Consider the following 11,874-nt stretch of genomic DNA (forward strand, 5'->3'; position numbering starts at 1 on the left):
GTGCAGTTTGCACAGGGAGCTCCGTTTGCTGAGGAGGACTCTGCTCTTCCTGGCTCCCGGCGAGGTCTGCTGAAGTGGTTACCCTTCGCAGGCATCGTTATGTCTGACATGGCAGTGAGCCCGCACGCAGGGCAGTGGGGCAGGCGGGCTCAGATTAGCCCTGGAGCCGCAGCCCCGTGGCAGTGCCTGTGGGGCAGCAACAGGGTCTGTGGCTCTGCTTTCCTCCTCCTCGCTCCTACCCTCCACCCCTTTCCTGCCCTCCTCCCTTTCTCCTCCCTCTGCCCTCCACCCCCCTCCTGCCCTCTACTTCCCTTCTGCCCTCCCCCCACCTCTGCCCTCCTCCCCGCTCTGCTTCCACCCCCCTCTGCTTCCACCCCCCTCTGCTCTTCCCACTCTCCTGCCCTCCTCCCTTCTCCTGCCCTCCAGCCCACTGTGGAGCAGGTGCCCGCTGTGCACCACACAGGAAGGCTAAGACTTTTCCTTCTTTAAAAATGAACCAGCCTATAATTCAGACTTTTAAAAAAAATACTCTCTGTCCACTAGTCTGTGTCATCCTTGCATTTGCTTCTTGAATCAGCTAGACTGTGGGGGAAGCTCAGCCACAGGCACATCTGAATGGGACCCTTTGTGTCCCAGAAGGCGTGGGGGTCCTGGCCCTTGTCTCCGTAAAGCACAGCCCGCCCTGGTGGAGCCCTGAGCTGAGCCTGCGGCCTCTCTCAGCTCGGTGCCCCTGAGGCTGCCGCGATTCCTCAGGTCCACCCCAGCGCAGGCCTGACCGTGTGCTCCGGGGGTGGGTGTGCCGGGGGCACCAGCATCCACCTGCCGGGGGACAGCTGGGCTTTCCCACTTCGCATAATTGTGTGCAGGTTCTAGTGGACACGGATGGGTTAGGGCAGGGGTCTTCAAACTACGGCCCGCGGGCCACATGCGGCCCGCAGAGGAGTCTGATCCGGCCCGCCAGGTTTTTTGGGCAGTGAGCGCAGCCGAGGTGTTACAGTAGGAATTAGTAGTTCATATAGTCCTGCCCTCCAGCTCTCTGAGGGACCGTGATCTGGCCCCCACTTTAAAAAGTTTGAGGACCCCTGGGTTAGGGGGTTTGGGTGCTAGGTTGTATGTAAGCGTATGTTCAGTTGTTTAAAGAAAAGAACCTTTTCCACAGAGGCGGAGTGGGGAGGTTCAGGCTCTCTCTGTCTCTGCAGTGTTTGGTGGTGGCACTGTCTTTCCCGTTAGCTAGCAGCCTCGGCCGTGATCTGACTCCGTTTCCCGGCGGCTGGCCCGGGCGGCTGCACGGCTCTCGTTTGCCGTCTGCGTCCTTTCAGTGACGGGTCCCCTCTTTTGCCCATTTTCTTACCTGGATTCTCTGTGTCTTGAGTTTTGTTTGGATTTTTAATAAATTCTAGATATGAGTCCTTTGTCAGATCTATGGTTTAGAAATATTTCTCCCAGTCTGTAGGTTGTCTTTCACAGAGCAAAAGTTTTAAATTTTGGAAGACTTCCATTTATTACTTTTTTTATAGATCGTAATTTTTAAAAAGATGTTTTTGCTGATTTCAGAGAGAGGAAGGGAGAGAGAGAAAGAGATAGAAACATCAATGAAGAGAGAATTCATCCATCAGCTGCCTCCTGCACGCCCCCTACTGGGGATTGAGCCTGCAAACTGGGCAAGTGTCCTGACCAGGAATTGAACTGTGACCTCCTGGTTCCTAGGTCAATGCTCAACCACTGACCCACACTGGCCAGGCTCATACTTTTGTTATGTCTAACCCCTAGATCCTGAATATCTTCTCATAAGTTTTATGTTTACATCTGTTTTACATTTGAGTTGATTTCTGTGTAAGGTTGAGTTTGGGTTCATTGTTGTATGTTTGGATGTGTGTTGAGAAGACTGATCCCTGTCCATTGAACAGCCTGTGCACTTTTGTCAGAAATTAAATGACCATATCTCTCTCGGTCTGTTTCTGACTTGTTGTTCTGTTGCGCTGACTTGTGTATTTGCCTCTTTGCCAGGACCTCACTCCTGTGATTAAATCTTAAAATCAGGGGGACAATTCCTCTATCACGTTTCTTCCTTTTTAAAATTACTTTGGCTTCTGCAGTTCCTGTAATTCGCCGTAGAGGTTTTAGAGCCAGCTTGTCTGTAGCTGCAAACAGAAATCCAACTTGGATTCTGATGGGAATCGCATGAGGCCTAAGGCGCAGCTGGGGGAGAAGTGCCGTCGGCACTGAGGGGACGTTCAGCCTCCGCTCTCTTCCCCGCTGGTCCTTCAGAGCCTGGCAGGGGTTCTGCTTTCAGTCCCGCACCCGAGGGCACGCCGCTGGTCTCATAGAGAAGCTGGGCTGTATTTCTCTTTAAAGAGATTGTGTGGACTCATTGATCTTTTTGAAGAACTGCTTTTGATTTCATGGAGTGTTTTTTCTTCATTATTTTCTTTTCAATTTTATTGATTTCTGCTGTGTCATTATTTTCTTCAGTTGCTTTAGATTTATTTTGCTTTTTCCTTTTCTAGACTCTTAAGGAAGATACTTAGGGTGTAAAACCTTTTCTTTCCAATAGCATTTCATGTATGAATGTCCCTCTGTGTACTACGTTAGCTGCACCCCACAAATTTTAATGTTGTATTTTCATTCCGTTCACAATATTTTCTAGTTTTCCTCAAGGCTTCCCCTGTGACCCTCAGATTATTTATACACGCGTTAGTTTTTAAGCCTTCGTGGGTTGGGCGTTCTCTCGTTGAGGTGTGCGCTGTGCTGTTGGAACTCAGCACCCTGCAATGCAAAGGGCCCTGGGATGAACAGAGCCCAGAGCTCTTGTTCTGCTTCTGGAAGGGGCAGGAGGGGTGTTCTGCCAGAAGGGGGAGAAGTTCCTGTTCATTCCTTTCTCCCGTCCAGCCCGGCAGTCCCAGGGTGGCAGCGATCGGGGTGCCCGGCTCCGTGGCCATGAGGGGCCGAACGCCCTCCTCCAGAGGCCTGTGTGCCCCGGAGAGGAAGGAGCCTGGTGCTCCGTTCTCTGTGCTCCCCTGCGAAGCATGCAGCCTGTGGGGGGGGGACCAGAGCCCCCGCTTTCTGGCCAGAAAGCCACACTAGGAAGGCCCAAGACACCAGAGAGGACTGGAGACCCCGAGGCCCTCAGAGAGGCCGCCATCGAGTGCTTTCTGAGCTCTCGCTGCTTCCAAGTGCGCCTGGCAGAGCTGCCTGAACAGCACGCTGAGCCCTGGGTGGAGCTGTCGGGGACCGCCGCTCCCGTCCGGTCTGGCCAGAGCGGCACACGCACAGGACAGGCCCGGGAGGCCAGCCAGGGCTGCGGTGCGGGGTAGGGGAAGGGGTGAGTTCACTGCTGTTTGGTATCTGAATTCCGGCTTCTTCCCAGCCAGCCTGCTGCTGCTGCTGCTCAGAGGCCCCGCGTAGCTGCTCCGTGCACTGGGCCCGGGCTGTGTGTTCCTGCCCCCAGCTGGGCCCAGAGCCGCTCCTGTGGAGGAGCCTGTCACAGCCGCCGGAGCCCTTCCTGACGGCTCTGCTGTCTTTGCAGGAGACGCCGACCAAAGAGCTGGGGCCCTGCGGGGCGGAGGCGCGGGCCCCTGAGCGGGGCCGCCCGGCGCCGTCCCCGGACGCCCCCTACCTGAGCAGGTGCATCAACTCCGAAAGCTCCACTGACGACGAAGGTACTCCCCTCCGGCGGGTTAAACAAACAAGGAGCGAGGGCGTGAGCGTGAGCTTGTGGAGATGGCTGCACGGCCGCGGCGAAGGACCGGGACACGCTGCCTGCTGGCCGGGCGGTGTTGGCTGATTGACCTGCGGGCGCTGCTGTGTTTGCAGTTCTGTCGCCAGCGATCCCAGGAGGCGATGTCTCTCTGTCCCGTAGGTGGAGGCTTCGAATGGGATGACGACTTCTCCGCAGACCCGTTCATGTCCAAGACAACGAGCAACCTGCTCAGCTCCAAGCCGGCTCTGCAGGCTTCCAAGTACTTCTCGCCGCCGCCGCCGCCCCGGGGCGCGGAGCAGAGCTGGCCCCAGCCGGCGGCCTACTCCCGCTTCTCCATCTCGCCCGCCAGCATCGCCAGCTTCTCCCTCACACACCTCACCGACTCGGACATCGAGCCCGGAGGTGAGGGGTGGCGGGGGCGTCCCGGGAGACAGTCCCCGTTCCTGAGTGCGTGTTAACCTGCGGCTTTCCTGGCGGGAGGTTAGGGACAGCTCTCCTCGCAGCTGGCGGGGCCACATCCCACCCCCCCTACCCGGTATCCGGGGCCCGGTGTCCTGCAGGCGGCCCCTTGCTGCCCCCACCGGGCTGGCCCGGTCTCCTGTCCCTCCTCTTCAGAAGGCTGTGCTCTTAGGAACACTTGGCCCAGTTTTGGGATTGAGCCCAAATTCACCCTGGTTTCCCCCAGGAATGTTGATTTTGCCATTAGTCTTGGTCCTCGTGCGATACCAGGGGCTGGGTGGAAGTCACGGGCGGGGCACATTTGAAGTTGTATTATCTGAACATATGGACCCTTTTTTCCCCATAACTAGATCGCAAGATAAAGGTTAAGAGGTACATTCTTTATTTGAAGTTTGCAGATCAAACAATAACTGGGAAACATAAAGAGCTTCTGTTTGTGTTTGTGCTGCGCTTAATTGTGCCGATTAGATAGCGCGCAGGCCCTCACGCCTGGCGGAGGCAGATGTGTGCCGCCACGGCTCTCCTCGCCTCGGCCTCGGCCTGGCATTGGCCGGCGTGGGAGCCGCGCAGCTGTGCTGCCTGGGAAGGCACGGGGGCGCGGCAGGTGTGGTGCCACCGGGCAGCCTCATCCCGGGCCCTGCCTGCGGATCCGCTGTGCCGGCTGTTTCTGTCGGGGACGCCACGGTAACCGCTCTGCTCGCCTCCCCCAACAGGAAGCAGCGAAGACGGAGAGAAGGATTAGGTGGACGCCGACGCCTCTCAGGTTCCAGGCTGCTTCCCCGCCCGCAGGCCTGCGCTGCCACCGAGAACGCCATCCACGCGACGTCTGCTGAGCGGGACAGGAGGCTCAGGAGGCGGAGCGGAGCCAGCCGGGGCCGAGCCGGTACCCAGGCAGGAAGCCTGTCTGGGCAGCCGGGTCCCGTCCCGTGTGGTTCGCTGCCCTGGCAGCTGGGCGCCCGCAGCCCCTCACCATAAAGACGCCGGCTCCGGTCTGCGTGGGGAGGCTGGCGCTCCTGTGCTGTGGCTCCGGCGGTCACTGCCCCGCGCGGGCGCTCTGGGCCCACACCGGGCACCCGGCTGCGCACAGGGCCCCGGGCGCTGGGGCACGTGGCACCAGAGCCTGTGTGTTCTGTGTAAGCGATCACTAACTGCTTCTTCATTGCACTGTGGGTGACCGTTCTAGAGTCCCCGATTCTGTACAGAACCTTAAGTTATTCAAGGGAAATACGGCAGGTCAAGCTGGTGCTGCCACCGGCTTGATTTCCTGGTTGTTTATAGTTAATTTGCCTGCATGGTACTTGTACAGCTTAAGCATTTGAGTGTGCAGTCCTCAGAGTGACTGGAGCTGGAAAGCTGGTTCCCTTCCGTGAACGACCACCGATCTGAACGTTAGAGCTTCGTGTCCTCATAGGAAACGCTTCTGAGTCCCGAGAGGCTGCTCCTGGGCGATCGGCCGGAACCTGCTGTCTCCCCGACACGGTGGTTTCCTGAGCGGGGAGGCCTCTCTGAGGAGCCGAGGGCCCTGCAGCCTCTCTGATCCCCCTCTACCCCTGACTTTTAAAGCCTTTTGGTAAACACCAACAGGTGGCACACCCCAGAACTGAGTGCTGGCTAGCTGGGCGGCCCCGGCCCTCCCCCAGAGGCACTCCCTCCGAGCCCGCGCCGTCACGGACACCTGCTGTGCGGCCGGTCCTTGAACTCCTTCCGCAGAGAGCGGACCGGAGGGAGGAGCTGCCCCCCGGGCTCTGTCTGTAAACACCGGCCTGTGGCGGTGAGCTCTCACAGCCCAGAGCGGACTTCCCCTCAGAACCCTCCAGGCATGTCCCGTCCAGGAGATGCCCATACGCCATCCGCAGCTGAGGAAGGAGGGACAGGGACAGGGCGAGGCCCCCACAGCAGCTCATCCTCCTGGCCCTGCCTGGTTGTTCACCCAGAGGCTGCCTCGGGACGCCCTGCACTGACCCTCCTGTCCGCACTCAGCCCAAGTCCCCCTTCCTGGAGAAGGACCAATGCGCAGTGTGACCCATGCTGCTGGCCGCTCAGCGGGGAGGTCCCGGGCCAGAGCAGCGCTGAGGGGGCTCTGAGGGGGGCTCGGCGGTCCGTCCTGAGCCAGGGCTGCGGCCCCACAGGCTGCCCTCCCCGGTGCTCGCTGCTGATGTGCTTTCCCGGCTCCAGCCCGGGGCCCGGGGTCTGAGTCACAGGAACCGTCCGAGGGCGAGAGGCAGATGTGGACGCTGGCTAGTTTCCGTAGTAAATGTTGGTCCTTATTACCAGTTCTGGTTCACTCCACCAAGTTTTACACTAGCAGTGACGTTCCAGCGCGAGAGGCTTTGCCCCCCTCTTGCTGTCTTGCTGTGAGCACAGGTCACCGCGGGGGGGTGGGGGGGGGTGGCCAGGGGCGCTGATGGGAACCAGACCCTGTGGAGGGCACTTTGAAAAGTTGACAGGGCATTAGAAGGTGATTTTTCCAAAGTTGCCAAACTCTGAGTTTCTTATGGAGACTTCCTGAGCTTTCTGAATTTTCACATCTAACTACCAGCTTGGTTTAGCGAGGAATAAGACCATTATACTAGTTTTTTTCAAAGTATAGGTTTAAAGGGTTCAGACTTAATGACTAAAACCAAGCCAATCCATAGAACATATAGTCTTCTTATACAGTCAGCCCAGGCTAAATCTGATATTTTGGGGTTGACCATTTTTCACTATGATTAAGGAGATTTTAACATTTTAATTTATTTTAAGTCTGTGTCGCTCTCATAATTAATTGCCAAAAAGGCATTTTATACATTGAGTTGGGGGGGGAGTTGGAATAGATCTTACTGTGGGGTTGCATGGTGGGGAATATTTTATATTTATAATGAACACATGTGTGAACATGTTCTTTTGAAATCTCAAGCAATACGCAGGAAATAAATCATGTACACTAAACTTTAAACTTCTCAGCCCATTTTTGAAATGTCAGTGTGTGCTCTGTTTCATTTTTTGTTTTTACTGGGTTGTCTACCCACAGTGGGTTTTCAAGCAGTACTTGTCCGGTAAGCTATGCAGCCAACAAGTCAGTGCTTCTCCAGGGGATGCGGGCTCCCACATTCCCTGGCTCCCTTGGGATTGATCAGGTCTCAGTTCGATTAGTCCTACTTTGGTGGAGTTTAATCCCACAGATAACCTGACCTTCATTTCCTTCCTAGCTCGCTGCTCTCTGTGTATCAGTGACGGTTGTAAGTCAGAGAGAATGTAGGAAAAGCGCTCCCGGATCCTCTGAGACACGGACTGTGGTCTGGGAAGAAGCCATTCATCGTAAGGATGAAGCACTCAGCAACGCTGAACTGAAAACTCTATTTTTACGTGTGGTTTCTATAGAAATGGGTTTACCTAAGACCAGTCTTTGTATGTCTTGCTGCCATGAGACACCGTTAAAAGCCTCTTAGTTTCATGCCCATAGGGTGTGTGTAGGGTTAATGACTTCACTGTTTGCCCTGAGGGCCCAGGTGTGGGATGCAGCTCCCGGCTTACCTTGACTCAGCTGGTCTCTGAAAATTCCAGAAGTGGGCCGGGCCAGGGGCTGCAAGACCTGAGCCATCTGAGCAGTAGCCTTAGACTAGAGGAAGAATGCTGTAGTTCTTCAGATCCGAATCTCAAACAATCTTCCTAGGTTGTGACGGGGTTGGCTCAAGTGTTGACTGTTAAAAAGAAAGTTCTCATTAATGTGTGAGTAAATCCTTAAAGGTGTGTTGACAGTATTGAACCACCACCAGCCATTGTTTGAACGGCTGGACGTGTCTAGTAGGCCTCAGTGGGCATCCACTGTCCAGTCCCGCCCGCAGAGGAGGACCGAGGGGCAGTCACACCTGTGCGGTTCCCTTACAATCGCAAGCGTTATCTTCGCGGCAGTGTAACAGTGGAGGGACTTTCATTTTAAATTGTGTACATTTTTAAATTGTAAGATTTTTACTGTATATTGATGCATAGTGTGATTCAATAAATTGCTTGTAATTTAAAAACTATTTAATATTCAAAATAAATATAGTTATATATTTATAAACTCTGTTGCTGTGTTTATTCTGTAATTTGAACACGGAAGACCCTGGGCAGGCAGCTGGCACTGCCCTGGTCTCCTCCGGATGCCCTTTCGGAGGCGCCCGGACAACACGGCGGTGACGAAACAGCCTTCACCTGCCTTTGTGCGGCCTTCGTGTGTGTGCAGTCCTCGGCCTGGATGCGTTTCAGGAGCATTTTGGTGCCTGAGGTCCAGCATCCAGTGAGCCCCAAACCAAGAGGCCAGTCAGCTCCAGACCAGCCTTTCTGAGCCCTGAGTGGCCTTATCCCCATCGCCGGGCCTCGCTTTCCTGGTCCCAGCTGCCTAGAGCACCGAACAGGCTCTTAGCAAGACTGCCCACACCGGGCCCCACCTCCGGTTCTAACGACTCCCATGTGAGCTCAGGGAGCGATGGAGACCTGGGACCCCCTTCAGAGATGCCTGATCCTGCGGGGGTGGGGCACCGGCCCCTGGGCCTCACTGCGCTGCTGGGGAGGCCGGTGCGGGCCAGTCAAGCACGTGGGGGGCTGGACCCCAGCTGCCTGCTGCTCCCCCGGAGACCTAAAACCGGGACCAGTTATTTCCCGGCGACATGCACGCAGGCGGCGCCCAGGAGCTCCGCGGGGCAGGGCCCTTGCCTGGCGCCCGGGCCGCCGGCGGGCGGGGGTGGGGGGTGGGGATGGAGGTGCGGCGGGGGTGGGGTGTCCCAGAGCCCCGGGCGCTGCGGTTCCCCGGAACTGGGGCTGCTTCCCCTGGAGGACCTGGCCGCTTCCCGTGCGGGACACCGGCCTTATCCACGGCTCCTCCGCAAATTCCCCAGACGCGCTCCGCGTGCTGAGCCTGAACCCCAAGGTCAGGTGCGGCCCCGGGGCCGGCCCCGCTTCCTCTCCGCCGCGGGCTCGGGGGCCTCAGTGTCCCCGCCGCGGCCGGGCTCCCCAGGTGCGCGCCGCCCCGCCCCGCCCCGCGGCCCCGCCCCGCCCGCCCCGCGCTCATTTACATGCGGCCGGGCCCCGCCTGGGGCGGCTAAAGCGACGTGTCCTTGTCCCCCGTGGACAGCCCGGCGCGTGCGACCGCTGGTCCCCAGGTAACGGGGCTGGGGTCGGCGGTGGGGGAGCCGCGGGGAGAGGCCCGGGGGCGGGGGCAGGTGGGGTCCGGGAGGAACCTGGGGGGGAGGTCTGGGCGCAGAGCCCTGACTGGGACCCCTGCAGCTTAGCCCGGGGGCTGCTGCAGGCGCCGGCCACTGCTGACCTCTGCTGACCCTGACCCTGACCCCGGCCCCAGCGGCCGGCCCAGAGCTGTCCCCGCAGGTGACATGGCCGGGCCGTGCAGGCAGTGCGCTGGCCGGAATCGGTGCTGTGGGTCCGGCACGCGGAGGCAGGGCAGTCTCAGGCAGAGGGGCGCCCTGAGCTGGGAGGGGGTGACAGCCCTGGGTGGCCTGACCCCTAGACCAGGAGGCACCTGGGGGCAGCGAGAAGCAGCGGCCAGAGAGAAGTCCGGGGCTCAGGACGCCTCCCTCAGAGGGAGAGGGGGCCACCAGGTCAGGGAGAGGTTTGAGGGGTCCCCATGAGATCAAACAGGAACAAGGGGGGGTGTGGGGTCAGCTCGGGGCTCTGTGTGTCCATGGGAAGCAGCCTGGGGTCACTGAGCACCAAGCGGCCAGCGGCCACCGGGCAGCGAGGAGGCTGCTGCGGGCAGCGGCCCTGAGTGCCTGCTGGCTGTTCCGAGTGTCCACCGGCCACCGAGTGACCAGGGGGGGCCTGTGTTCTGGATTTCAGCTCCAAGGGCCCCTCAGAGCCACCACCCCCGGGACAACCGGTCTGGAGCCATGAAGACCAAGAGCCGGCCCCCCCGGCGCCGGGCGCCCCCGCAGAACACAGAGGCCCCCCCGGGGGAGCAGCCCCCCGAGAGGCCCCAGCCGGCCGCCGGGGCGCCGCTGGCCAGGGGCCTGCGGAGCAGGACGGCGCGGGCGCAGGGGGCGCAGGGGGCGCGGGCCGAGGGCGGGCGCCGGCGGCCGGGGCCGGCGGGCCAGGCGGGCCGGCGGGAGAGCAGCGTCCAGCGGCGGCTGGAGAGCAACGAGCGCGAGCGGCAGCGCATGCACACGCTCAACAACGCCTTCCAGGCGCTGCGCGAGGCCATCCCGCACGTGCGCGCCGGCAAGAAGCTCTCCAAGATCGAGACCCTCACGCTGGCCAAGAACTACATCAAGTCGCTGACGGCCACCATCCTCACCATGTCCAGCGGCCGCCTGCCCGGCCTGGAGGGGCCCGGCCCCAAGCTCTACCAGCACTACCAGCAGCAGCAGGCGGCGGGGGCCGCCCCGGAGGCCCAGCCCGAGGGCCACCTGCACAAGTACTCCACCCAGATCCACAGCTTCCGCGAGGGCTCCTAGCCCCCGCCCGGCCCGCAGAGCCCCCGGCCGGGTGACGTCCCCGCGTGGCGGTGGCCGTGGCCCCAGCGGCCTCACCTTCCCTCAACACTCCGCTGCCTCCTGGACCGAACGGTGGCCCGGACTGTTTTCCCATGGACCCGACGGGAGCCGACAGGCCTTCGCAGGTAGTTTCCCTTCCCTGCAGGCTCCCTCCTAAAGCCGGGGAGGCCCAGGGAGAGGGGACCTGGGTATGTGTCCCCAGCCCTCCTGAAGTCCAGGCCCAGGAAGGGACCGCCTGCAGCCTGCACCAGAGCCTCCTCATTTGGGTAAACTGAGGCACAAAGCAAGTAAAGCTCAGGGCCACTTGGGGAGCGTGGCCGAGCCACGATGGCTGAAGCGAGTTCAGCATGTTAGACAGGATCCCTCATCGGACAACCTCACGTGAACTGGAAAGGGACCTTCCGAGGTCCGGGAGGCCGATCTCTTCCTGCCTCCTCTGAGCCGGGGCTCCTGACGGGAGGGGCTGGGGGGTCGGAGGGGCTGTGCTGGTGCTGAGGGGGCTGGGGCAGGATGGGAGAGGGGCCACGAGGCTCAGCTCCGCTGGGGGCTGGGCCTCTCAGCCCTGGCCCTTTGGGGAGGGAGTACCCCTGGCATCCCTCGGGTCCCCCCAGGTTTGCTGCTCGTTGTCACAGTCGGGCTGACTGTGTGGTCTAATAGGACTTTAGGATCCTGGGTCCCGGTTGGGGTTCGGGGCCCTCTTGGGAGAGCCTGGGTGGCAGGAGCACCCTCCCCCTCCCGAGGCCGCTCTGCAAAGACGGGCTGGCATGTTGGCAGGTCTCCGCAGCCTTGGGCCAAGCTTCCTCCTGTGTTCCTGCCCCGCGGCTGCAGCAGGCTTGGCGACTTTGTCGTCCTGCCCACAGCCAACGTGGGGAGGGGGCAGGGCCCTTGGCAGCCTCGGGCCGGAACCACAGTGACAGGGGCTGGGGTGAGGGTAGAGTTGGCCTGGCATGCGGGGCCCAGTCCCTGTCCCAGATCTCTGCTGGCCTCCTGGGCCTGTAGACGGGGGAAGGCTGGGCTGGGAGTGGCGCTGTGCAGCCCAGGGCTCGTTCCTGCTGTGCCCTCAGTCTCAGCCCCGGAGGGCCGGGCCCAGCCACTTACTGCAGCCCTGGCGTCGGTGAGCGGGGGCACCGCTCCCAGCCGTGGTCACTTACCTGGTCAGACACTGGCTGGGCTCTCGCTCGGCCCCAGTGCAGGCCCCTCTGGAAGGGGGCCCCGGGAGGCCCGATTGGCCCCAACCCCACCGTCCCAGCC

General features: G+C 60.3%; 2 protein-coding genes across 3 annotated transcripts in view; both read left to right on the top strand.

Moving 5' to 3' along the window:
* LMTK2 (lemur tyrosine kinase 2) overlaps positions 1–8,201 on the top strand; it is a 65,286-nt gene extending 57,085 nt beyond the window's left edge. For both annotated transcript variants that reach the window (XM_084886127.1, XM_084886126.1), the window contains exons 12-14: positions 3,527–3,659; positions 3,860–4,102; positions 4,873–8,201. In XM_084886127.1, coding sequence (XP_084742253.1) covers positions 3,527–3,659; positions 3,860–4,102; positions 4,873–4,901 — 405 coding nt within the window. In that variant the 3' untranslated portion in view covers positions 4,902–8,201. The remainder of the gene's footprint in view (positions 1–3,526; positions 3,660–3,859; positions 4,103–4,872) is intronic.
* Positions 8,202–8,790: 589 nt separating this feature from the next.
* Positions 8,791–11,517, top strand: BHLHA15 (basic helix-loop-helix family member a15). The gene is made up of 3 exons (XM_084886229.1): positions 8,791–8,868; positions 9,053–9,279; positions 9,971–11,517. The coding sequence occupies exon 3, from the start codon at positions 10,021–10,023 to the stop codon at positions 10,582–10,584; it is 564 nt and encodes a 187-aa protein (XP_084742355.1). The 5' UTR covers positions 8,791–8,868; positions 9,053–9,279; positions 9,971–10,020; the 3' UTR covers positions 10,585–11,517.
* Positions 11,518–11,874: the final 357 nt, after the last annotated feature.

This window comes from Pipistrellus hanaki, assembly GCF_964339955.1.
Source record: "Pipistrellus hanaki genome assembly, chromosome: 5".
Taxonomy (NCBI): domain Eukaryota; kingdom Metazoa; phylum Chordata; class Mammalia; order Chiroptera; family Vespertilionidae; genus Pipistrellus; species Pipistrellus hanaki.